This window comes from Aquarana catesbeiana, linkage group LG02 (assembly GCF_042186555.1).
Source record: "Aquarana catesbeiana isolate 2022-GZ linkage group LG02, ASM4218655v1, whole genome shotgun sequence".
In the NCBI taxonomy this organism is placed as follows: Eukaryota; Metazoa; Chordata; class Amphibia; order Anura; family Ranidae; genus Aquarana; species Aquarana catesbeiana.
Genome location: NC_133325.1, coordinates 593,208,613 through 593,233,839, shown reverse-complemented (window position 1 = coordinate 593,233,839; position 25,227 = coordinate 593,208,613). Strand labels below are relative to the sequence as shown.

The 25,227-nt window shown below is 42.3% G+C and overlaps 1 protein-coding gene across 1 annotated transcript in view; it reads right to left on the bottom strand.

Annotated features, from left to right (window-relative positions):
• EFHC2 (EF-hand domain containing 2) overlaps window positions 1-25,015 on the bottom strand; it is a 134,899-nt gene extending 109,884 nt beyond the window's left edge. Inside the window, exons 1-3 of the mRNA XM_073616275.1 lie at window positions 24,903-25,015; window positions 6,401-6,589; window positions 3,723-3,873 (exon numbers count right to left, since the gene is read on the bottom strand). Coding sequence (XP_073472376.1) covers window positions 3,723-3,873; window positions 6,401-6,589; window positions 24,903-24,944 — 382 coding nt within the window. The 5' untranslated portion in view covers window positions 24,945-25,015. The remainder of the gene's footprint in view (window positions 1-3,722; window positions 3,874-6,400; window positions 6,590-24,902) is intronic.
• Between the last annotated feature and the right edge of the window lie 212 nt (window positions 25,016-25,227).

Below are 25,227 nucleotides of genomic sequence, written 5' to 3'. Positions count from 1 at the left end.
AAAAAAAATCACAATAAGCGTATATTGATTGGTTTGTGTTAAAGTTATAGCGTTTACAAAATAGGTTATTGATTTATGGCATTTTTATTATTATTTTTTTTACTAGTAATGGCGGTGATCTGCGATTTTTATTGTGACTGCGACATTGCCGTGGACAGATCGGACACTTTTTTGAAACCACTGACATTTACACAGCAATCAGTGCTATAAATAGCCACTGATTACTGTGTAAATGTCACTGGCAGGGAAGGGGTTAACACTAGGGGCGATCAAGGGGTTAAATGTGTTCCCTGACTGTGTGTTCTAACTGTGGGGGGATGGGACTGACTAGGGGAGGAGACTAATTGGTGTTCCTTTATACTAGGAACACACGATCTGTCTCCTCTCTGCTGACAGGACGTGGATCTGTGTGCTTACACACAGATCCACGTTCCTGCTCTGTCACGAGTCATGGTGTGTGCCCGGTGGACATTGCGGCCGCCGGGCACGCTCATCGGCTCTTTGGTGATGCGCCAGCTGTGCACCCCCTATGCTGGCGGGAAGCCAAGGACGTCATATGACACCCGCCTGGAGGGACAGAGTGTTCCTGCGGACATCATATGATGGTATGGAAGTGGTTTAAAAAAAGTGTCCCGCAATGTCCATCCATCTTCAATCACGGCTCCAACGGACCCGAAAAATAGAAGAAAAAAGGTCCGCCTTGATGGAGGTGATGTCAAAGGGGGCGGAGTCCCCCATTTACATCACCGGGGGGCCCCGCCCTTGCCTATATACCAGCTGTCAAAGCGAAAAGACGTCAGTCGGCAGAGTTTATCCCTTTTTTTTTTCTTGGGACCGTAGGACACCATGATTAATTATGGATTTACATTGCGGGACACTTTTTTTTTACTTTTTTTTAATAAAGGAATAGTTTTGACACTTTTTTGGGTGAGGGGAGGGGGCCAGGATCTGGGGGTCCCCTTGTTAAAGGGGGCTTCCAGATTCCGATAAGCCCCCCCCGCCCGCACACCCCCACAACCACCGGGCAGGTAAGGGTTGTGGAGACCCCAAAGCACCCTTCCCATGTTGAGGGCATATGGCCTGGTACGATTCAGGAGGGCGGGCGCTCTCTCATCCCCCCCTTTTCCTGTGGCCTGCCAGGTTGCATGCTCGGCTAAGGGTTTGGTATGGATTTTGGGCGGGACCCCCACGCCATTTTTTTTTACATTTTGGCATGGGGTTCCCCTTAAATTGCATACCAGACCTGAAGGGCGTGGTATGGATTTTGGGGGGGACCCCCACGCCATTTTTGTTTTTAATTTTGGCATGGGGTTCCCCTTACAATCCATACCAGACCTGAAGGGCATGGTAATTGGTAATTGACCGGGGGAGCCCACAACGTTTTTTTTAATGATTTTTTAGGTATATTGCTGGGATCCAACAAAACATTACAGCCGCAAGCAATTTTGCATTACATTTTTTCCTTTAGAAATGTCATTTTGTTGTGGTACTGTTATAAACATGGAAAAGATGTGCTACTTTACAGGCAGACTAAGGGGATCTCCCAGGCACAATATTTAAAGGAATATTTCATTTTTATTGTTTCACTTTAAGCATTATTAAAATCACTACTCCTGAAAAAAACGGTCGTTTTAAAAACTTTTTCTTGCATTAATACATGTCCCCTGGGGCAGGACCCGAGTCCCCATACACTTTTTTATGGCAATTACTTGCATATATGCCTTTAAAATTAACACTTTTGATTTTTCATGTTTGTGTCCCATAGACTTTAACAGTGTTTGCATGTTTGCACAAATTTTTTGTCTGTTCGCATGTTCTGGTGCGAACCGAACCGGGGGGTGTTCGGCTCATCCCTAGTTTTTACCTATAAATGTTAATATCCTGTTATGTTTTACCTTTCATCCTAAAGTTAGTGCATGCAATTTACTTCTATTTTGCTTGTGTCCCTATCACCAGGTAGATGTTTTATTGCATTAGCAGAAGAGAACAAATGAATCTAACCATAGCATTGCATATAAACATAGGTGTAACATGTAACATGGTGTAAAAGGTGGACTTAGGATAGTATAGCTAAAGGCAAACCTTTTTGGATAGAGTGGAGAGGGATTATAACTGTCAGTTTTAATTGCTGTCAGTGCCCATTAGGGAGATTCATCCTATTTTTCCTGTTTACCATTATTGTTGAAATTGAAAGTTAAAGAAAATCCCACATTTTGGGTTGTCCCTAGCAAAGTAATAGAGGGGAAATCTTCCAATAGGGACACTAGTTGTGGTGACCTGGGGGTCTGCTAGGAATTCCCTTTATTTTTAGGGACTTCCTTTCACTTCCTGTTTGGCTATGGGGCAGGAAGTGGAGGGAAATCTCTGAAATGGGGCACAGATGACAAAATAAAATCTGACAGGGGTTATAACCCTCCCTTGCTCTATCCAAAATGAAAAAAAAAAGTTTTGCCACTAGTTCTACTTTAACTGCTTTGCTGTCTGGCAGGGCTGTATAAATTTCTATTATTGTGTGGAGAGTAATACAAATGCTTTTGCAGGTAAAATAGCTACCAAATATTTATTACAACTTAATGTTTAGATTTTTTCCTGGAGTCCAGTTCAACCACTTCCTGCCCGTGCTGTAGTCGAAAGATGGCTACAGCGCGAGTTTACTTATGTGATTGCGCTGCCCGCGCACACCCCCTGCTGTGGCGCACGGGCAGTGCGCTCTGTGTTTGCTGAGTCCTTCAGACTCAGCTGATCACAGATTGGGGTAAAAGGCAAATCACAGAGGCCCTTTACCATGTGATCAGCTACTGTATATCCAATGACAACTGATCACGATGTAAACACAAGCCAATTATCTGCATTCCTTTCCTCATGCTGACAGCTACAGGGACATCCACATTGGTTATCAATGAAGTCCCAACAGTGCCCACCAGTGCTGCCAATCAGTGCCCATCAGTGCTGCCAATCAGTGCCCATCAGTGCCTTCTCTTCAGTGCCACCTATCAGTGCCCATCAGTGGCACATATCAGTGCCCATCATTGCTGCCTATCAGTGCAGCCTCATCAGTGCCCACCAGTGCCGCCTCATCAGTGCCCATCAGTGCAGCCTTATCAGCACACAAAATTTTATAATAAACTATGAAAAATGTTTTAGTTTTTTTTTTTTTTTTGGTAATTTTATGTTTGTTTAGTAAAAAATAAAAAACCCAGTGGTGATTAAATACCACCAAAAGAAAGCTCTGTGTGTAAAAGAAAAAATGATAAAAATGTCATATGGGTACAGTGTTGCATGACTGTGCAATTGTCATTAAAAGTGTGACAACGCAGAAAGCTATAACTTGGCCTGTGCAGGAAGGGGGTAAAAGTGCCGGGTAGGCAAGTGGTTAAGAAGATATTAAATTTCTACAAAACCAATTAACTATGCATATTTCTTTTTTCAAAAGAGTGGCTGTGTTTGGAAACCATATGACAATAAAGGACACGGCAAGACACAAAATGTTGAATTACCGTATATACTGGTAAGGGAGAAAACTTTATTACATCCACTATGACCACAGTACAAACAAACCACTTTTGATGAGTTTTCTTTTTGAAAAAAAGATCTAGCACTTCAAAATGACCCAAAAACAGAAATAATTTTATGAAGGAACATTGTCAAATAGGTATACAAGTTAAAAAGACCGTGACCTTACCTTCAAAGAGTAGTTTAATATGAATTCAAACTGTACATACCCTGTGACATTCCGCTGTTTTTTATCTGAGGCTCCACTACTTGAATTGTGTCATCTTCAAGATAGAAATAGATTTTACACTGTCTGATGCGGAAGGTTTCTTCTTGTCTCTGATGAACATCTTCTTCAAAAAATGCTTCAAATGACAGAACCTGAAATAAACAGCTAACTATTACTAATAATAACATAAACTATGCAGAAACTCCAACCAAGATATGTTTTTTTGTATAGAATGTGTAATGGTCCTTTATTTATTCATTTAGTTATCTCTTTATTTGCAAAACCAGTCGATTTCTATTTCTGTTAGAGTTCTATATGGCTGCATTTCTAAATTCTAGTATAATTCTCAATAAGACATTAAATACAAAAGGCAATGAACCATTTGCTGATCATTACTAGCTTTTACAATACTAAATTGGCATTGAATTCAGACAACCAGACAGAGTTTCTCTACTCACTTAAAAAAGAAAAAAGACTGGTGCTCCACTTTTACTCCAGCAGAAAATAGATAATGACAGGATCACTCACTCCCAGTGGTGGCTAGTGGTATCGTTTTTTTGGGGGGGGTGGGATACGTCTAGGTCGCTGGCTTCCTCTGGGCAACGGTCTCTGTGCCTCCTCCTTCCTCAGCTGATACACACAGGACAGTATCAGGTACAGAAGGTTGACGCATTTCACACAAATACGCCATGCTTATTGTGCAACTTGAATTGAATAAGTACAGCGTATTTAGGTGAAACGCATCAACCTTCTGTACCTACCTGTGTGTATCATTGTTGGGATGTTGCAATAAATGGACTTTAAAACCAGTCATGGTGTGCAGCCATTTCTTCTTCTTATATGAGTTCCACAGAAGCGAGCCGCGGCTAGCACCCATGTGTGGAATCCAATCAGCATAATTATCTCACCTGGAGCAGCATATCTCTTGTTTCATTGTAAGATAGCACCATCCTTGACAGATAGAAGGATTTATTTCCATTTAAAGTAGAAGTCTTACCAAAACTTTATGTTTTGGTAAGAGTAGGTGTAAGTGAAAGTGTCAAAACTTATTTATTTTAGTTTTGCACAGAGAAGGGAAGAATTACATCTCCTCTTGGGTTATTTTTTGCTGTCTGTGTCCTGCTGGGGAAATTTTCACTTCAGTCCTGTCTTGGAGATGCAACAGAACATAAGAATAAATCTCCAAAAATTGAGAGGAATTCCCATCTCAGAAAATTATTACCAGAGCTGGTGTTCTCATTGAAACTAATTGTGTATTCCGGCGCTTAGGAAAATAATGTTGATAATTCACACCTCTACCAATGTGCAATAACAATAATGACCGGCTGCAGCTCTATTAATATACTGTACCTTTATATTGACTAGATACTTTTTTAAGCATCGCTTGGTCCCATAAGTGTCATACAAATACCAACATAAATACAATCGGAAAAAATAAGGTAAATAAACAATGTGGATGATTTCAAATAAGTAACATTCATAAATTAGTGCATATCCTTGTGTTTCTTCATGCATTCAAATTGTGACAATCGATCCTGCAGTCTTTAACTGTGCCAGGTGCTGTCTTTAAATAAAGTGCAAATTGTGCTCCTCTCCAGTGTGCCCACTTACTCACTGACTGGTGGGGACTCCTATATTATAAGGGTCATATAGAATCAAGAGTTATATCCTACAATAGCATGCCATGCCGTTATATATTTATACCCATAAGCGAACATAGAGAAGATAGCAGAAGAGAGTCAAATAGCGTAATTCCGTTTATTAAAATCTGTATGGTTAAAACCAATTACACTCACTTGTAAATAAGAAAATGCAGGCAAAATGCCGAAACTGGAAGTTCGCATCAGCGTGCGTCTCACCGGCCAAAAATGACATCACCACCAGCTGTCACCTGACGCCTTTGATAACGCCCTGGCGGAGGGGCGAAACACGTCAGGTGACAGCAGGTGGTGACATAATTTCCGGCCGGTGGTCAACATTGTCACTAAGACAGAAAGTGATAGGTAATCCAACATTTTACAATTGTCCAAGAGGCAGATTAAGGCTACTTTCACACTGGGGCGGGGCGTTAGCAGTAAAGCGCCGTTATAGGACCGCTGTTATAGGGCGCTTCTAACCCCCGCTAGCGGCCGAATAAAGGGTTAAAATCGGCCACAAAGTGTTGCTACCCAGGCGTATTGCAGGCGCTTTGGCGGTGCTGCTCATTGATTTCAATGGGGAGGGACGCTTTAGGAGTGGTGTATACACCGCTCCTAAATCGCCTCAGAGAAGCTGCTTGCAGGTATTTTTTTGACGTCCTGCCAGCACAGTGCCCCAGTGTGAAAGCCCTATGGCTTTCACTCTGGGATTGCAGATGAGGCTTTTTTCAGGTACTTTACAGGGGCTATTTTTAGCGCTAAAGCGTCTGAAAAACGCCTCCAGTGTGAAAGGGGTCTAAGAGTGAACATTTCCTCTCACTTCCTGTTGTATGTTTGGGGCAGGAATTGAAAATATATCTATGTAGCAGTAATAATAAAACTAAAATATGTATAAAATAAAACAATTAACATGGGTTTTAATCAATTCCTACTTATCCAAAACTAAAAGTAAAGGTTTTAGTTAAGAAATACATTAAGCACCAATTCTTCAATACATTATCCAGATCCAAACCACCAATAGTTGCATATACAAAATACACACCTGTTTATCAAATGCAACCCAAGAAGGAGCATCACTGCCTATTCCTCGAGGGAAGACACTGAACTTAGGCTTCAATTTCTGTCCGGGAAGTGGTTCTCCTCCAATACCTGACTTCTCTTCACCCAGCAACATAGAGATATCATTGGAGTAGCCAAAATGCTGAGACTTATGGAACTTTTCTTTTCCTAGCTGAAAATATAAAGGAAATAAAATGAAAAATTTAAATTATATATAATATATTCTATACTGTATATAGTTTACAGCTATATTGCACTGTATCTATCACAGCGTTACAATACAATTTTGGGATGGACAATGCATGCATGACCAGCGCAGAGAAGATTCTACTGGAAGGATATGAACATTGAAGTTGGTTGTGACCACATGATACTGGTTAGTACCCATCAGGGGGCAGGGGGAGAGTGGTACTTTAGATGAGGAGTGGTAAATTCCCTTGGTCTGAAAGTTTGCTTATTCTTTACATTAAATATGCTTACCTCCTGCCAGACAGATTTCTCCTCACTTCCTGTTTCAGGAAGAACATTGGAAGTCTTTTTAACCACTTCAGCCCCGGAAAGGTTTTACCCCCTTCCTGACCAGAGCACTTTTTACAAATTAGCACTGCACTGCTTTAACTGGTAATTGTGCGGTCATGCAATGCTGTACCCAAACGAAATTTGTATCCTTTTTTTCCCACAAATAGAGCTTTCTTTTGGTGGCATTTGATCACCTTTGCGGTTTTTATTTTTTGCAATATAAATGAAAAAAGACTGAAAATTTTGAAAAAAAAGATATTTTCTACTTTTTGCTATAAAAAAAAAATACAATAAACTCAATTTTAGTCATACATTTAGGCCAAAAAGCATTCGGGTAAAAAAAAAATTCAATAAGCGTATAATTATTGGTTTGCGCAAAAGTTATAGCGTCTACAAACTAGGGTACATTTTCTGCAATTTACGCAGCTTTGCTTTTAGTTTATAACTGCCTATCTAATTTCTTGAGGTGCTAAAATGGCAGGGCAGTACAACCCCCCCGAAATGACCCCATTTTGGAAAGTAGACACCTCAAGGAATTTGCTGAGAGGCTTGTTGAGCACATTGAATATTTTATTTTTAAATTACACAAAGTTGTCACTGAAATTATATATTGCTCAAACATGCCATGGGCATATGTGAAATTACACCCCAAAATATATTCTGCTGCTTCTCCTGAGTACGGGGATACCACATGTGTGAAACTTTTTGGCAGTCCAGGACTTCGAAAACCAATCACCGCCTTCAGGCTTTCTAAGGGCATGAATTCTTGATTTCACTCCTCACTACCTATCACAGCTTCCGAGGCCATGAAATGCCCAGACAGCACCAAACCCCCCCAAATGACCCAATTTTGGAAAGTAGACACCCCAAGCTATTTGCTAAGAAGCATGTTGAGTATTTTGCAGATCTCGCTTTTTGTCACAAAGTTTTGAAAATTGAAAAAAGGAAAAAAAAAAACATTTCTGTTTCTTTCTTCATTTTCAAAAGCTAATTATAGCTGCAAAATACCCACCATGCCTCTTAGCAAATACCTTGGGGTGTCTACTTTCCAAAATGGTGTCATTTGGGGGGGGGGGGGGTTGTGCTAGCTGGACATTTCACAGGGCCTGTGAGAAGTGAAATCACCATTTTACACCCTTAGAAATCCTGAAGGCGGTGATTGGTTTTTGGGGTCCTCTATCCTGGTACTCTGGAGAAGCAGCAGAATGTATTTTAGTATCTATTTTTACATATGCCCATGGATGTTTAAGCAATATATCATTTAATGACAACTTTGTGAAAAAAAAAATGTATTGTCAGTTTCCCAAAACTTGTGGCAAAATATGAAATATTCCATGGACTCAACATGCCTCTCAGCAAATAGCTTGGGGTGTCTACTTTCCAAAATGGGGTCATTTGGGGGGGGGGGGGGGGGGGTTCTGCTATCTGGGCATTTCCTGGCCTCCGAAACTGTGTAAGGTAGTGAAGAGTGAAATCAAAAATGTATATCCTTAGGTTTTCGGGGTCCTGTATGCGGCTAGGCTCCCAAAAAGTCTTACATATTTGTACGACATGCTTTAAAATTGCGCACAACTGTGCAGAGGCGACAAACTACATACATTTTTGAAAGCCTTTAAAAGCCTTTACTGGTTACCCCTTTAGATTTACAGAGGAGGTCTACTGCTAAAATTACTGCCCTCGATCTGACGTTCGCAGTGATACCTCACACGCATGCTGTAATTGCTGTTTACATATGACACGAGACTGACCCATTGCGCAGAAGCACAGGGGGGCAGGGGTGTTTTTTTTTTTTTATTATTATATATTTTGCTTTTGTGGTGTATAATTAAACACTTATCCTTTTTTTTTATTGTTATCTCAGGGAATGTAAATATCCCCTATGATAGCAATAGGTAGTGACAGGTACTCTTTTTAAAAAAAAATTGGGGTCTATTATACTCTAGATCTCTCCTCTGCCCTCAAAGCATCTAACCACACCAAGATCGGTGTGATAAGATGCTTTCCTAATTTCCCAATGGCGCTGTTTATATCCGGTGAAACCGAAGTCATGAAATGCTTGTAGCTTCTGGTTTCTTAGGCCATATAGATGATTGGAGCCATTCTGGTCTTCGATCAGCTCTATGATCAGCTGCCAGAACCACCGGCTGCATTCTCAGGTTCCCCGGTGGGACAGGAGAGCCAGAGAAAACCATGGAAGACGGCGGGAGGGGAGGGACATTCCCTCCCACTGCTTGTAAAAGCAGTCTAGCGGCTAATTAGCCGCTAGGATTGCTTTTACGTGAAAGTTGACCGCTGGCTGAAAAGAATGATACCAAGATGATACCTAAACCCGCAGGCATCATTCTGGTATAACCACTCAAAGTCCAGCAACATATCAGTATGTTGCTGGACCTTGTTAGGCATATATTGTAATGTTCTTCTGAATGGTGTACCTGAAAAGGAAACAATGGTAACAATAGAACATTAACTCAATAAAACAACAACAATCTGTGCCAAACAAAAGAGTAAAAAATATATGCCGAAGCATGGGAGCAATCCGCCCCTAATGTTAGGGGCAAATCTCCCCTCCACTCCTGCTCCCATGCTTCGGCATATATGCTCCTTTTTTTTTTTAACTGTAGTGGTGAAATCATCTTCTACAGCACTGGAGTCGCTGATTTATGTATCGTGAGAGCAAACACTGTTGTTGTCAAGATGAATAAATCAGTGCTGCAACTGAATGGCGTACCTCAAAATAAAATAATGGTTAACAATAAAACACAGTAAACAGTAAAGTATAAAAGAATTACATACCTGAAAAAGCAAACATGATAAAACATAGTAACAATAAAACATTGCAGTTAAAAAATACAGTAAAACAGAGCAGGACAATAGAGAGGGAACAATAGAGAGAGAATAGAGAAAGAATAAAACAACAACTATTTTTGGCTTTTTTATTTTATATATATATATATTTTTTTTTTTACTTTTTTTTTACACTTTTATTTGTAACTGTAACGGTTCCAGGTTTGGGTCTCTAAAAATGCGATGGCATCTTTGGAGACCCTGTGAAAGTGTGTCCTAGTCTGTGCAGTGCTGTACCCTATGCTAATACTCCACTAATGTATGGAAGCGTTCGAAACATTAACTGATGCAGAGACCAGGTTGGTCAGGACAAGAGGGACAACAATAGCGGGTGCCACGCCTAAATCCGCACTTGCTACAGACACGACATCTTCTTCGGAGTGCTCGATTGGTAGGGGTACCAGGGAAGACATACAAAAAATGCACCCCATGCAGCCGGCTCATTGCATTTGCATTGGGAAGTTGGGCCACAGCACCGTCTGGAAACAGAAGGGCTGTGATGATCTCCTCCTGGAATTTAAGGAAGGATCCAGTTCGTCCTGAAGCTTTGTATACAGACACTTTTTTGTACCAGCGTCTGGCCATATGGGCAATAAGTACGGCGTCATCAACTGGTCGTTGAGGTCCACCCCTCCCATATTAAGGTTGTATTCGTGGACACAGAGGGGTTTCACAACACCAGTTGCCATTTGAATTTGGACTGTCATGTCTGTGTGAAGGGAGGACAGAACGAAAACATTCTTATTATCCCTCCACTTCACAGCCAGCAAATTATTACATCTCAAGCAGACTCTCTCCCCCAGCCTAAGACAGGAATCTACAAGCCGCTGGGGTGAGCCCCACAGATTAGATTGCACGGTGCCACATGCTCCAATTCCATGATCAAGTGACTAAAAAGTGCCACGCTTGTGTAATAATTGTCCACATACAAGTGGTACCCCTTTCCAAATAAGGGTGACACCAAGTCCCACACAATCTTACCAGCGCTCCCTATGTAATCTGGGCAGTTCTCAGGCTCTACATAACTATCTTTTCCCTCGTAAACCATAAAACTATATGTATAGCCTGTTGCCCTGTCACAGAGCTTATACATCTTGACCCCATATCTGGCATGCATGCTGGGAAGATACTGTTTAAATGACAAGCGGCCAGAAAACTTAATCAGGGACTCATCAATGCAGACAACTTGATCGGGAGTAAACCAGCTTGCAAACTGTTGGTTGAAGTGGTTTACGAGGGGACGAATTTTGTAGAGCCGATCATATTCAGGGTCACCCCAAAGACAACAGAGTTCATTGTCATTGAAATGCATGAACTGCAAGATCTGCTTGTATCATGTCCTGGTCATGGAGGCAGAGAACATGGGCATATGGTGAATTGGGTCAGTGGACCAATATGACCGCAAATCACTTTTTTTAGTTGAGGAGGAATAGACCGAGGAAGGTCTTAAATTCGGAGACCGTAATAGGTCTCCAATCTCTGGCAAGGGTCAACTGGGGATTAGTGGTGATGAATTGACCAGCACACAAATTGCTTTGGTCCACAATACATTTATAGAGATCTTCCATGAAAAACAGTGAATAAAAATCAAGTGAGGTAAAATCAACTGTTTCCACCAGAATTCTGGGTTGGCCAGTGAAAGGGGGAAGTACGGGCGCTGCAGAATTGGTAGGATCCGAATTCGGATTGGCAAATGCAGCAGGAAGGGCACTATGGGCTTGACGGGCCTGTCTTTGTCTTCTTGGTGGCTGCAGGACACTACTTGTGCTAGCCATCTCACCAGCTTGAACTGCACTTATGGGAATTGCCACGTCATCAAGTGTTAATACAGTGCTGGATCTATGACCAGGATGTACTAGGCCGCTGGTGCTTGCTAGTTTACCAGAAGGATGAGCGGCACTAGTACTGGCTCTCTGCTCCATACGAGAACCCTGTGGTTCTTGCACCTCAAAAACAGCAGAAGAACGGGATCGGTGCGCCTGACCTTGGCAGGGACCACTACTCCGTCATCAGAGCTATCTATCAGGGTGCCGCTGCTGTCTACAGGATCATATTCTGAGCCTGAATCTGACAGATGGGTGACTTCCTCTTCACTCTTATCTGTCATGCTCAGAAACGTGTAGGCCTATTCACTAGTGTACCTTCGGTTGGACATTTTGGCCTCTAAATTTACTGGTGCAACTAGTGAGACTCACAGGAAAAAAGATAACCTGACTGTCATCGATTGATTCAAACGCTACCAAAAACTGTTAGCATTCGCAGGGATCAAGCTTGACTCTGCGAATGCTGCAGTTATGTGTTTAGTGTTTTATAAGTGACAGTGATCGATTGATATTGCACTTGGGTGCAGTATCAACCTGCCTGCATGCCTGAGATACCGACCTGCCTGCATGCCTGAGATAAGGGCAGATTGATTCCAGGAAGTAAATGCTACATGAATCATCTTCCCTTACTCAAGATGGCCATGGCTAGAAGTGCTAGGGGTTGTTTTTCAAAGTGATTTCTCAACAAAATAAAGCATAAGGACCTGGATGGATGGGGGAGTTTGCTTTGAAAATTAAAAATTAATTAAATTGCGTTTTTAGTTTGTGGTGATCAGATGCAGTGTAGTTCCGCTTTAAAGATACAAGGGTAACTGGCACCACAGAGCAAGTCAAGTTAGGGAGGGAGATGAAGCCCTAAATAGGAAATCTTGGAGACCCATTTAAAGCTAAAGTTGGAATGGAAGAACTATTTTGAGTTTAATTGCTGAGGCCTTGATTTTCTTAGAAAATATTATTTTATCAAACTCTTATTTCAACACTGCCTCAAATGGCCCCTTTTTAATCCTAAAACAGCAAATAACACATGGGAATGAAAAAACTCAGGCCTTATGCTTCTGTGATATAAAGTGTATCCATGGTCAAAATCTTCCTTCACAGCTAATGACTCATCCCTGCTGCTGACAGCAGAAATGAGTCACTGGTTGTTAGGACACAGGCGGGTGCCAGGTCCTTAACAACCTGCAAAAACATAGCAAAAAAACATGGCAAAAATGCATGCACATTATTATTACATGTGTTTTGATGACTTTCCATTGAAGTCAGTGGGACCAAATTGCAGCTGCAATTGCACCAAAGTAGCACAGGACCCTTTTCCAAAAATGCTCCATGCTGTACTGCAATGATGTGAATAGGCACACACAGATTCAAGTCACATCTGAAATCACACTAGCGTGAACCAAGCCTAAGCTACCAAGAAGTCACCAGGAAGCATAAAGATGGAAAGGGAAAAAAAAATGACATGATATTTCTGTGGGAAGATTATTACACTAAGAGGTTAAAGAGGTGAAAACTAAGAATTCCACACTAACAAACCTAGAACACTAGAGGGTGCTACATTTGTATTGCTATTACAATGATAATGCTAGAAAAGGAAAGTGTATGCTGTGACTTTAGATCTTTATTCGGCATTATGTGACAAATATAATCTGAACACACAGCTTGTGAATAAAAGTAAACTGAGCGTATGCTTGGGACACGTGTCTTGTCCATGAGTCCAAGTAGTTAACATAACCCTTCCTTTGCTGGCATGGGCTATAGCAGGGGCAATGATAGGATCCTAAAAGACCTGGGGAACATAGACTGAAATATTGTGCAACTTGTTAGATAGCAAAGGGTGGGTAAGGCTGCTTCTTCTTCCTCATAAAGCGCCTCTCTAGTTTTGGGGCATGGCATGGCAATTTTCAAGATATTATGCTCAATGAGCCTATAGACCAGCCTTTCTCAACCTTTTTACCCCAGAGGAATGCTTCAAATAATTTTCAGGTCTCATGGCACCCCTGCTAAAACCAATTCAGTAGGGGTCAGTGGGACTAATGCCCTTTATAGATCATTGGTGTCATGCAGCTGGCTCTGTCAAGTGGCACTGGCCCCAAAACCATACAACACTGTCAAATAGGAGGTCGATTAGCCACATCTCAAGGAACCCTTAGCAATCTCTGGTGGAACCACGGGATTCCACGGAACCCTGGTTGAGAATGGCTGCTATAGACAAACCAAAGGCAATTAAGGGTTAAAGGATTTAATGTCCTAAGCAGAAAAGCTCTGCCCCAATTAGCTGTGGTGCCCTAGACAATGGTCTATGTTGCCTAGCATTAAAGTTGATTTCCATGTTTTAGTGAAGTTTACAAAGCTTCCTCTGGTTGCCTGAGTCAGAACATGAAGCTTTCTGCCTCAACCAACCAGAAGGTTTGCATTCATTCACAGAATACAAAGTTCCCTGTGAATGGCTGAGCAACGCTCAGCCCAACTAAGTTTTGTTCTGAGAGTGGGAAGAGAAAGTCCCCATTCCACTGCTGGAAAACAGCAATGTATACTATAGGTAGCTAAGGCTACCTACAGTTCATACAGCACTGACACCCACTGCATTGGTTAGCGAAGGAAATAGTTTGTTTGGACCAGCTTGGTTCAAACAAACTATTTAACCTTTAGTAAAACATGAAGATCAGCTTTAAATTTGGCCCTGATTCTGTTCATATGTCTTCTTGATATTTTTAACAGATTTAAAGGATAAATTCAGCTTTAATAACGTGTGTAGGGTGTAACATGTAACATGTTATGAAAGCACCAGCCCAGCTCCCCCGCTTTGACAGCTAGTGGGGGATCTTCTCCTCCCTGTTAACTGTCAAAATTTAAAAAAAACGTGGTTGAGTGGGGCTCCGCCTGCCCGGCCATGTCACTGTGGACCACTGTGATAGCTCATTCATGCTTCCTGTCAGAATGTATTGGTTTCCCTGTACGAGAAAGCCGATACACTGACAGGTCTGCAGGAGACCTGCATGGTATCAGCAATCTGCTGATTGCTGGTGCAATGCTTTACAGGCTCATGCAGCAAAAAATAATTAATACACATTTTTTTACCTGCAAAAAAATGTACATTTATTATTTTTTGGCATAAGGTGAACATCCATAAAGCGGAGTTCCAGCTTAAAAAAAAAAAAAATGTAAAAGTCAGCAGCTACAAATACTGTAGCTATTTACTTTTAATATAAGGACACTTACCTGTCCAGGGATCCCGCGATGTTGGCTGCCCCGAAGCCGATTTGTCCATTGGCTCGGGTGCAGGTGCCGCCATTGCAACTAAAGGAAACCTACTGTGCATGCGTGAGTCGCGCTGCACTTTCTGAATGGCCCCATCTTCTTCTGGGACACACATAGGTCCCAGAAGGTAGCGGGGGGGGGGGGGGCAGGAGGAGGGGCCGATAAATGCAGAGATGATGTACCTCACCGCAGCGGTGTAGGACAGAAGCCCTGCTGGAAAAGCAAAAAAAAGGTACAGAACGCTGCCCCCCCCCCCCCCCCCCCAAAAAAGGATATTCAAATATTCAAATACAGGGGGGGGGGGTGTTCGATCGGATTACTCCTACTTTCATTTCAGCCTGGAACTCCACTTTAAGAATAGTTATAAGTTTAAAGAATATGCAGTGCAAAGCGTAATTTTAGCAGTACACTATGAATGAACAATTTGTATGTTGCTGATTTCATTTGCAATGTTGCCTTCACGGTGGACTTTTTAATGTGATTCAGTGCCATAGGTGTCAGAGATTTTGTTTCATCCATCAACCACACTTTTATTTGTACATTTTATAACTTAAAAAAAATGTATTATTCACTTATGACTGCTAGATATAATATTAATGTGGATCTGATGAAAGCCAAGTAAGACGTAAATTGCTAATCTACTACGCACAGTATGGCAAGCAAAGGAAACTTTCATTGCGACAAACTTAATAGCTAGATTTAACCCAGCGTTAAAGGCCATTTAAATTTTAGTAATATATAAATATAATATGCCTGAATGTCTGAGTAAAATATCTTGAGAATGATATAGAAATATGTGAATGCTTTTCCATACATATGTTAACATTTTAGCCAATTTCACCTAACCAACAAATACTACTTCAGTGAGTGCTCAGAATATAGCAGAATACATTATATTTTAATGAATGCTTTTCAAAAGAGCTGCAATCTTATACAGCCTTGGATTGCAGCAAACTAGCAGCTAAAGACTAGTCTGAAAAATTAAAGGTACATTCCCATCAGTATTGAAAATGAACTTCCTGCACATGCTGCAAGGTTACTGGAAAGGGGTTGGTAACAGAACACCGCCTTTTACTTCTTTCACCTATCGAGTTTGCCCAGAAGCAGATTTAAGAAGTCCTATTTTTTCACTTACTTAACACAGTCAAGATTTGCATCCCTATCCTTTGGAAACAGGACACCCCCAACCCTTGAATTATACTTTTCCAAAGCTAAAGAAATCCATCACATTGAGGATCTGACAGCATGTTTTGAAAGGCCAGCCTGAGAACTTTCTATACAATTGGTACTACTGTACTGGGCGGACTATACTTACTACCAGGAACACAGATCTAGTCTCTCCAATGACTTAAAGCCTCGTTCTCACCATATGGGCATAAAAATTGTAAGGCTGAGTTCACACTGAAGCATGAAGTGGCTCACAACAGGGATCCGGTGCGTCCCTGTTCACTGTGTCATGTCCGAATTCATTCCAAATTTTTGGCTGAATTCAGACCTGAAACGGACCAGAAGCCGCACAGGACTCCTGTACAATTCACACCGGAGCCGCTCCGGAGATGTGCGAACCGGCTCTATAGAGAGCCGGTCACAATCTCCTGACATGCGAATTGGATGTGGGGAAACCACACAATGTGCAAAGACGTGCATATCTCTCTGCGAGGACAAAAAGAAAACAATTGTTTTCTATGTGTCCTGTTCACACCACAATGTTGATGTTGTGAGTTTTTTCTGTGCAGAAAACTGAATACATGTTGCAGATTTTCACGCAGAAAAAATATGCACATTATACCAGAATTGTGGTGTGAACAGGGCACATAGAAAACAATTGTTTTCTTTGTGCCCTTGCAGAGACGAGTGCAGAAAAACTCACATCTCTGTACATCTTTGTTTTTCAATCACACCTCCCCTGCCTTTTCCAGTTTCTACATTCCACTTCCCCCCACTTCCTTCTCTTTATCAATAACACCTTCCCTGTGGTCCCCACTTTCCACATCCCCCTTTTTCACCACTGCCTTCCCTTCATCAATCATACCTCCCCTGCCTTCCCCAGTTCCCACATTCTACTTCTCACCACTTCCTTCTCTTTACCAGGCACAACTGCTTGCCTTCCTATCCCACCCCCCACCCCACTTCCTTTCCTTTTTAATCACATGTCCTCTGCTGTGCCCAGTTTTAATGTAAATAATGTCTCTATGCGCTGGATCTCCTCGCAGCCAGCCAGTTCACATCACTTCTGTAGATGTAGCAATATGAACTACAATTGCAATGAACAGCTATCCCCGGCACGATCTGTATATCATATCATCCCTCTAGTGCTCAGCATTACTAACTTGATATCATATTTGTGAGCCAATAAAAAGGGATTGCAGGATCGGTGGTTCCATCAGGTGACTGTTCCCCTATGTGACCATACACCCAGACCACATATCCCAGGGATCTTTGCTGCCACCGAAGAGATTTCTGGGAAGAGCTATAAAAGAAACCAGAGACCGACCCCGCTCTGTCTTCTTCCCAGGATACTATATATATATATATATATATATATATATTATCCTGTTGTTACTGTTTTAACTGTCTTCCTGGGGAAATCATTCCACTGAGCTTGTGCGGTTATCCAAGGCTCAGTTGAACCATTACCTCTTTTGTACAACATCTTATCTGAAGTATTCCAGTAAAGTTAACAGAATATAAATGTATCGAATATTGTCTTATTACTCAAAGGTGTTGCAAATATGTCTAAACCCAGAGTGTCAGGTGGGTTGGAATATCCACAGGGTCATGGCGATGCAGATGAGCAGGTAAATCTAAGCAGTCCCCAAGGGGGCCATGCTACATGAATATTTACATAATCTCATCAGAGTATTTCAGTGTCCATAGTAACACTGTAGTACTCTGTGGGAGTGATCAGGAATTTTTATTTAGTTAGCAATAGTTTTAGCTGCCAAGAATGGCTTTCATTTGTGACAGCTTGCTTACTATTGTGATTGGCTACAGCTAATCACATGGTACAGGGTGCTGTGATGGCCCAGGTACCAAGTGATAGCTGTGGGTCAATCACAGCATCACAATAGTAAGGAAAACAGTCATGAATGGAAGCCATGTATGACTGTTTTGTTTACATTGTAATCATGTAATCGCTATGACCAATTATCGCAACCACATGATACCCTGGCCGCTTACAGCAGTCACGGCCATGGACACAGCGGTCACGGGATCGTGCCCCAGGGTACTACGGGTGGCCGGCAAGCCATTAAATAATTATTTTTTTAGATTTTCGGGTCGGTCTTCCTTTAATAATGAAAAATCAGGAAATATCCATCACCATTTGCCTCCAAATAAAATCCCTCAATCTGTCCAGAGAAAAACAAGGTATAATCCACCAGCATACATTAGGTAGTTGTGATGATATGTACAGTTTTACTAACAAAGTTGCAAAACTGGGTTCAGGCGCTAAAGTATAACTAAATGCAAAACTTTTCTTTTAGATTTGGATAGAATGAAGAAGGATTAGAGCGCCTGTCAGTTTTTATTTCTGTCTGTGTTCCTGTTAAAGCGGAGTTCCACCCAAAAATGGAACTTCCGCTTTAAGCACTCGTGACCACCTGACATGCCACAATTGGCATGTCATTTTTTTGGGGGGAGAGTGGGTACCTGGTTTTGAGAGGTACCCAGCTCTAGACTTGTGCACAACGGGAAATTTTGTTTAGTTTCGGTTCATTGCCATATATAATTCATAATTTCCTTCTGTTATATTCGTATGTTACGTTGATTCGTTTTCGGATAATTCGTTATTATTCGTAGAGTGCCGATATTCGTTATACTGAGTCTAGAATCATGTCTAATTCATTTGTTATATCCGCTATAATTTCTTTCGTACATACATATATACACACATATATACACACATATATACACACAGTGGGGATGGAAAGTATTCAGACCCCGTTAAATTTTTCACTCTTTGTTATATTGCAGCCATTTGCTAAAATCATTAAAGTTCATTTTTTTTCCCTCTTAATGTACACACAGCACCTCATATTGACAGAAAACACAGAATTGTTGACATTTTTGCAGATTTATTAAAAAAGAAAAACTGAAATATCACATGGTCCTAAGTATTCAGACCCTTTGCTGTGACACTCATATATTTAACTCAGGTGCTGTCCATTTCTTCTGATCATCCTTGAGATGGTTCTACACCTTCATTTGAATCCAGCTGTGTTTGATAATACTGATTGGACTTGATTAGGAAAGCTACATACCTATCTATATAAGACCTTACAGCTCACAGTGCATGTCAGAGCAAATGAGAATCATGAGGTCAAAGGAACTGCCTGAAGATCTCAGAGACAGAATTGTGGCAAGGCACAGATCTGGCCAAGGTTACAAAAAAATTTCTGCTGCACTTAAGGTTCCTAAGAGACACAGTGGCCTCCATAATCCTTAAATTGAAGACATTTGGGAAGACCAGAACCCTTCCTAGAGCTGACCATCCGGCCAAACAGCTATCGGGGGAGAAGAGCTTTGGTGAGAGAGGTAAAGAAGAACCCAAAGATCACTGTGGCTGAGCTCCAGAGATGCAGTCGGGAGATGGGAGAAAGTTGTAGAAAGTCAACCATCACTGCAGCCCTCCACCAGTCGGGGCTTTATGGCAGAGTGGCCCGACGGAAGCCTCTCCTCAGTGCAAGACACATGAAAGCCTGCATGGAGTTTGCTAAAAAAAAAACACCTGAAGGAATCCAAGATGGTGAGAAATAAGATTCTCTGGTCTGATGAGACCAAGATAGAACTTTTTGGCATTAATTCTAAGCGGTATGTGTGGAGAAAACCAGGCACTGCTCATCACCTGTCCAATACAGTCCCAAAAGTGAAGCATAGTGGTGGCAGCATCATGCTGTGGGGGTGTTTTTCAGCTGCAGGGACAGGACGACTGGTTGCAATCGAAGGAAAGATGAATGCAGCTAAGTACAGGGATATCCTGGACGAAAACCTCCAGAGTGCTCAGGACCTCAGACCTTCCAACGAGACAATGACCCTAAGCACACAGCTAAAATAACGAAGGAATGGCTTCACAACAACTGTTCTTGAATGGCCCAGCCAGAGCCCTGACTTAAACCCAATTGAGCATCTCTGGAGAGACCTAAAAATGTCTGTCCACCAACGTTTACCATCCAACCTGACAGAACTGGAGAGGATGTGCAAGGAGGAATGGCAGAGGATCCCCAAATCCAGGTGTAAAAAACTTGTTGCATCTTTCCGAAAAAGACTCATGGCTGTATTAGATCAAAAGGGTGCTTCTACTAAATACTGAGCAAAGAGTCTGAAATGTGATATTTCAGTTTTTCTTTTTTAATAAATCTGCAAAAATGTCAACATTTCTGTGTTTTTCTGTCAATATGGGGTGCTGTGTGTACATTAATGAGGAAAAAAAATGAACTGATTTAAGCAAATGGCTGCAATATAACAAAGAGTGAAACATTTAAGAGGGTCTGAATACCGTCCCCACTTAAGCCCCGGACCATTTGGCTGGCCAAAGACCAGAGCACTTTTTGGCGATTCAGCACTGCGTCGCTTTAACTGACAATTGAGCGGTCGTGCGACGTGGCTCCCAAACAAATTTGACGTCCTTTTTTCCCCACAAATAGAGCTTTCTTTTGGTGGTATTTGATCACCTCTGCAGTTTTTATTTTTTGCGCTATAAGCAAAAAAAAAGAGCGACAATTTTGAAAAAACGCATTATTTTTTTACTTTTTGTTATAATAAATATCCCCAAAAAATATATAAAAAAACATTTGTTTTCCTCAGTTTAGGCTGATACGTATTCTTCTACATATATTTTTGGTTAAAAAAAAAAAAATCGCAATAAGCGCTTATTGATTGGTTTGCGCAAAAGTTATAGCGTCTACAAAATAGGGGATAGTTTTATGGCATTTTTACTAATATTTTTTTTTTTTTTAACTAGTAATGTTGGCGATCAGCGATTTTTATCGTGGCTGCAACATTATGGTGGACAGATCGGACACTTTTGGCACTATTTTGGGAACATTCACATTTATACAGCTATCAGTGTGATTAAAAATACATTGATTACTGCGTAAATTTGACTGGCGGTGAAGGGGTTAACCAGGAGGGGGTGCTGCAGGGGTTAGATGTGTCCTAGGGAGTGATCCTAACTGTGGGGGGGAGGGGCTACGCGTGACACGACACTGATCACCGTTCCCAATTACAGGGAGCTGTGATCAGTGTCAGTGTCACTAGGCAGAACGGGGAAATGCTTGTTTCAGCATTTCCCCATTCCTCCTCTCCATGAGACGATCGCGGGTATCCCCACAGACATCGAGTCCACTCACAGAGCTTGCGGCGGCAAATTTAAAGGGACGTACCTGTACGCCCATTTGCCTGACCGTGCCATTCTGCCGACGTATATTTATTTATTTATTTTATTTATTTCAGGTACTTATATAGCGCTGTCAATTTACGCAGCGCTTTACATATATATATTATACATTCACATCAGTCCCTATACCCTCAAGGAGCTTACAATCTAAGGTCCCTAACTCACATTCATACCTATACTAAGGCCAATTTAGACAGGATCCAATTAACCTACCAGCATGTCTTTGGAGTGTGGGAGGAAACCGGAGTACCCGGAGGAAACCCACGCAGACACAGGGAGAACATGCAAACTCCAGGCAGGTAGTGTCGTGGTCGGGATTCGAACCAGCGACCCTTCTTACTGCTAGGCGAGAGTGCTACCCACTGCACCACTGTGCCGCCCATATATGTATATGTACATGCGGTGGTCGGCAATGTCCGAAAGTTGCAAAATTCGGCCGAATTTCAATTTGTTACGAAACGAATTGCACGTCTACCTAGCTCCCACTTCCTCTCCTGGCGCCACGGCGCCGAGTGGAAGTTCACCTTTCCCATCTCCCTCCTTGCAATCTTCTGGGACAAGTCACAGGTCCCAGAAGATCACCCAGCCATTCAAGACAGCGCAGCGTGCACGTGGCTGTGACTGTCACAGTCAGGCACACTCACTTACAATTCCGGTGCCATGGAGAGGAGGGGGAGAGGAGTGAGGCTTCAGGCGGCCATATCGCAGGACCGTGGGAAAGGTGAGTGTCTGTTTAGTCATTCACTTTTTGTAGCTGCTGACTTCTAAATGGGTGGAACTCTGCTTTAAGGAGATTCATCCTCTCAATTTGTCCAGTTTACGATTTTTAATGAAAGTAAAAGAAAATCCCAAGTTTTGGTTTATCCATAGGCGTGCGCACAGGGTGTGCTGGATGTGTCTGGGCACACCCCAATCACCTAGTGCTCATTAGCATTATCGCTCTGTATGGCAGCGGGGATATCAATGTGCCAGGGCCATAAATATGTAGACACAGACACGCATGCGTATTTGAGCTTTGAGGGGCACACCTTAATGCAATATGGGTTTATTCAAGAACAGGAATAGTGGGAATATTCTCCAAAGGGGACATTAGTTCTGCTAACCCTGCTGACAACCAGGGATTCCCTCACTTTGCAGGGATTTCCTTTAATTTCCTGTTTTTTCTATGGGACAGGAAGTGAAGGGTAATCTCCCCAATTGGACAAAGATGGTAAAAATAAATCTTACCGGGGTTATAACTCTCCCTTTACTCAATCCCAAAAAAAAGGTTCACCTTTTAGTTCTACTTTAAAGTTTGTTTTACCTAAAATTATTAAGGGATTAAAGGGGTCGTCGGAACACCAAAATAAAAATCTGCAGTGCTGTGATGTATTGTGATGAAATTGTATTAACACGTATTGTGGAAACACTGCTATTCTTTTCATTGCAGCTTGCAACTTCATTTAACAGAAGTCTATGCAAGTCGCAATGAAATCCCAAAAAAGGGTGCAGGAAGCTTTTTCAAAGTCTCTGCACCTTGAGTTGCAACGATTTGAACTGTTCTATTGCTGGCAATGGGGTGCGACTTGTCATGCGATTTTGAACTGTCAGATTGCATGCCAAATCGCACCAGTGTGAACCAGAGCTTAATCAATGGGCGCCTTGAATGTGAAGACTGGCAAAGGAAGGTTTAACACAGGCAGCACATGTGAAAGTGTGTACAGGGAGAAGATTAGCAGAGAAATGGTTAAAAACATGTTTTACAGCAGTGTATACTGTACTATGCATATGCCACATGCAATGTATACTGCACTATGCATGTGCCACAAACAGTGTATACTGTACTATGCATATGCCACAAACAGTGTATACTGTACTATGCATATGCCACAAGAAGTGTATACTGCACTATGCATATACCACAAGCAGTGTATACTGTACTATGCATATGCCACAAGCATGGGCATCTGCAGGTAGGGGCAAGGGGGGTCAAATGCCCTCCCCTAAAATCAGGGATCGGATCGGCACATTCAACACAGTGGTGTCGCTATGGGGGTGCAGGCAGCCAGCGGAGGGGGGGGCACCATTAAGGTGCTCGGAGAACTCGGCGGTGCTGTGTCAGGAGAAAGGCGAGCTGCAGACTGTCAAAGGTTTCTCCCGCTTGACCCCCCCCTCCTGTCAGATAGAAGAGACGGCAGCTCTCACCAGGTTCCCCACCCAGCTTCCTGCCCGCTCCATTCCTTCCCCATTGGCCATAACTGAGGCCAATCAAAGGAGACTAGGAGAGGAGAGCATCATGGGACATGTAGTACTGAGGATTGGCGGCTTCCACAGGAAGGAGGCTACAGCTCGATCAAGAGAGAGATTGAGAGACTGCAGCCTGGAAAAAAGCTGAGGGAGTGAGTGCTACAGGACAAAGAGGCTTGTGCTGGGAGGAAGCCAGAGAGCTCCACGCTGCCCAGTGTCACCAGAGAGAGCGCCAGGTTGCCCAGCGTCACCAGAGAGAGCCACGCTACCCAGCGCCACCAGAGAGAGCCATGCTACACTGCGCCACCAGAGAGAGCCACGCTACACAGCGCCACCAGAGAGAGCCACGTTACCCAGTTCCAGAGAGGGAGCCATGCTACTCAGCGCTACCAGAGAGAGAAAGACTGTACCCTGGCAGGGGCTCAGACATTCTACACTACTGACCAGAATCGCCCCCGGGGAATCCAGAGTGAGTGATCGTCCAGCCGGAGGGATCATTTATGTAGTTTCGCTGGGTCTGGTAAGAGGGCCTGTCAGCCATTATCCATTACTTATACTGTACTGTACTGTACTACGCCTGCAGTCTCTGACCATGACAATGTGATAATGACATTGCCGAAAAGGGGCGGCGCATGGGTTACCCTAAAATGATGCCCCCCCCTGAAAAAAGTTCTGCGGACGCCCATGGCCACAAGCTGCGTATACTGCACTATGCATATGCCACAAGCAGTGTATACTGCACTATGCATATGACACAAGCAGTGTATACTGTACTATGCATATGCCACAAGAAGTGTATACTGCACTATGCATATACCACAAGCAGTGTATACTGAACTATGCATATGCCACAAGCAGTGTATACCTTACTATGCATATGCCACAAGCAGTGTGTACTGTACTATGCATATACCACAAGCAGTGTATACTGTACTATGCATATACCTCAAGCAGTGTATACTGTACTATGCATATGCCACATATGCGTGGCTGTGGTGTGCGCTGAAAAAGAGTACAGCATGCACAAAAAAAAATGTCAACGCAGTACAACACAATCCACCACCTCGCATAATAATGTGGCCAATAGAACTTAATGAACTGTACTATGTGACATTTCAAAAAACTGCGAAGCGCTGCAATTGGCTCATTAGCCCTGCTTTCATCTCATCGCACACCAGCGGCTGTGTTCTAATAGGTGAACTGGCTCTAACTTTCAATAAAAAACTCTTAGATGCTATATTGGGAAAGAAAACAGAAAAATATACAAAAAACAAAAAAACAACAATACTAGTTTAGGTCACTTTAGTTATACAGTAATTTTGGGGCAATATCACACACTCTCTAGGGAGAAAGTATTTAACAAGTTCTATATAAACATCATGTACATGTAAAAAAGAAATTCATCAAAGAATACATACATTTCTATTAAAGGAGTTCCCAGGCAGGAGAGGTAGAGCCATGCTGATTCCTCTTTGGCTATCACACACACTGAAACACTGACAGGGGAACCATGGAGACAGCTTTGTTTTTAACCACTGTTACTTGGTAACTCATCAGCTGACAGGGAAACCTTTTTTCACATTGCAGCTTTATTTCAAAGGAGCAGTTGTGACTTCAAGTCTAAACAATAGCTCTGGAGGCTTTTTCCTGCTTTTGTGTAAAGCAGCATACATCAATCATTTGTTTTGTGGGTTGAACGGAAAAAAAAAGGAATTGATTCCTCCATCTACACACTCGATGTGG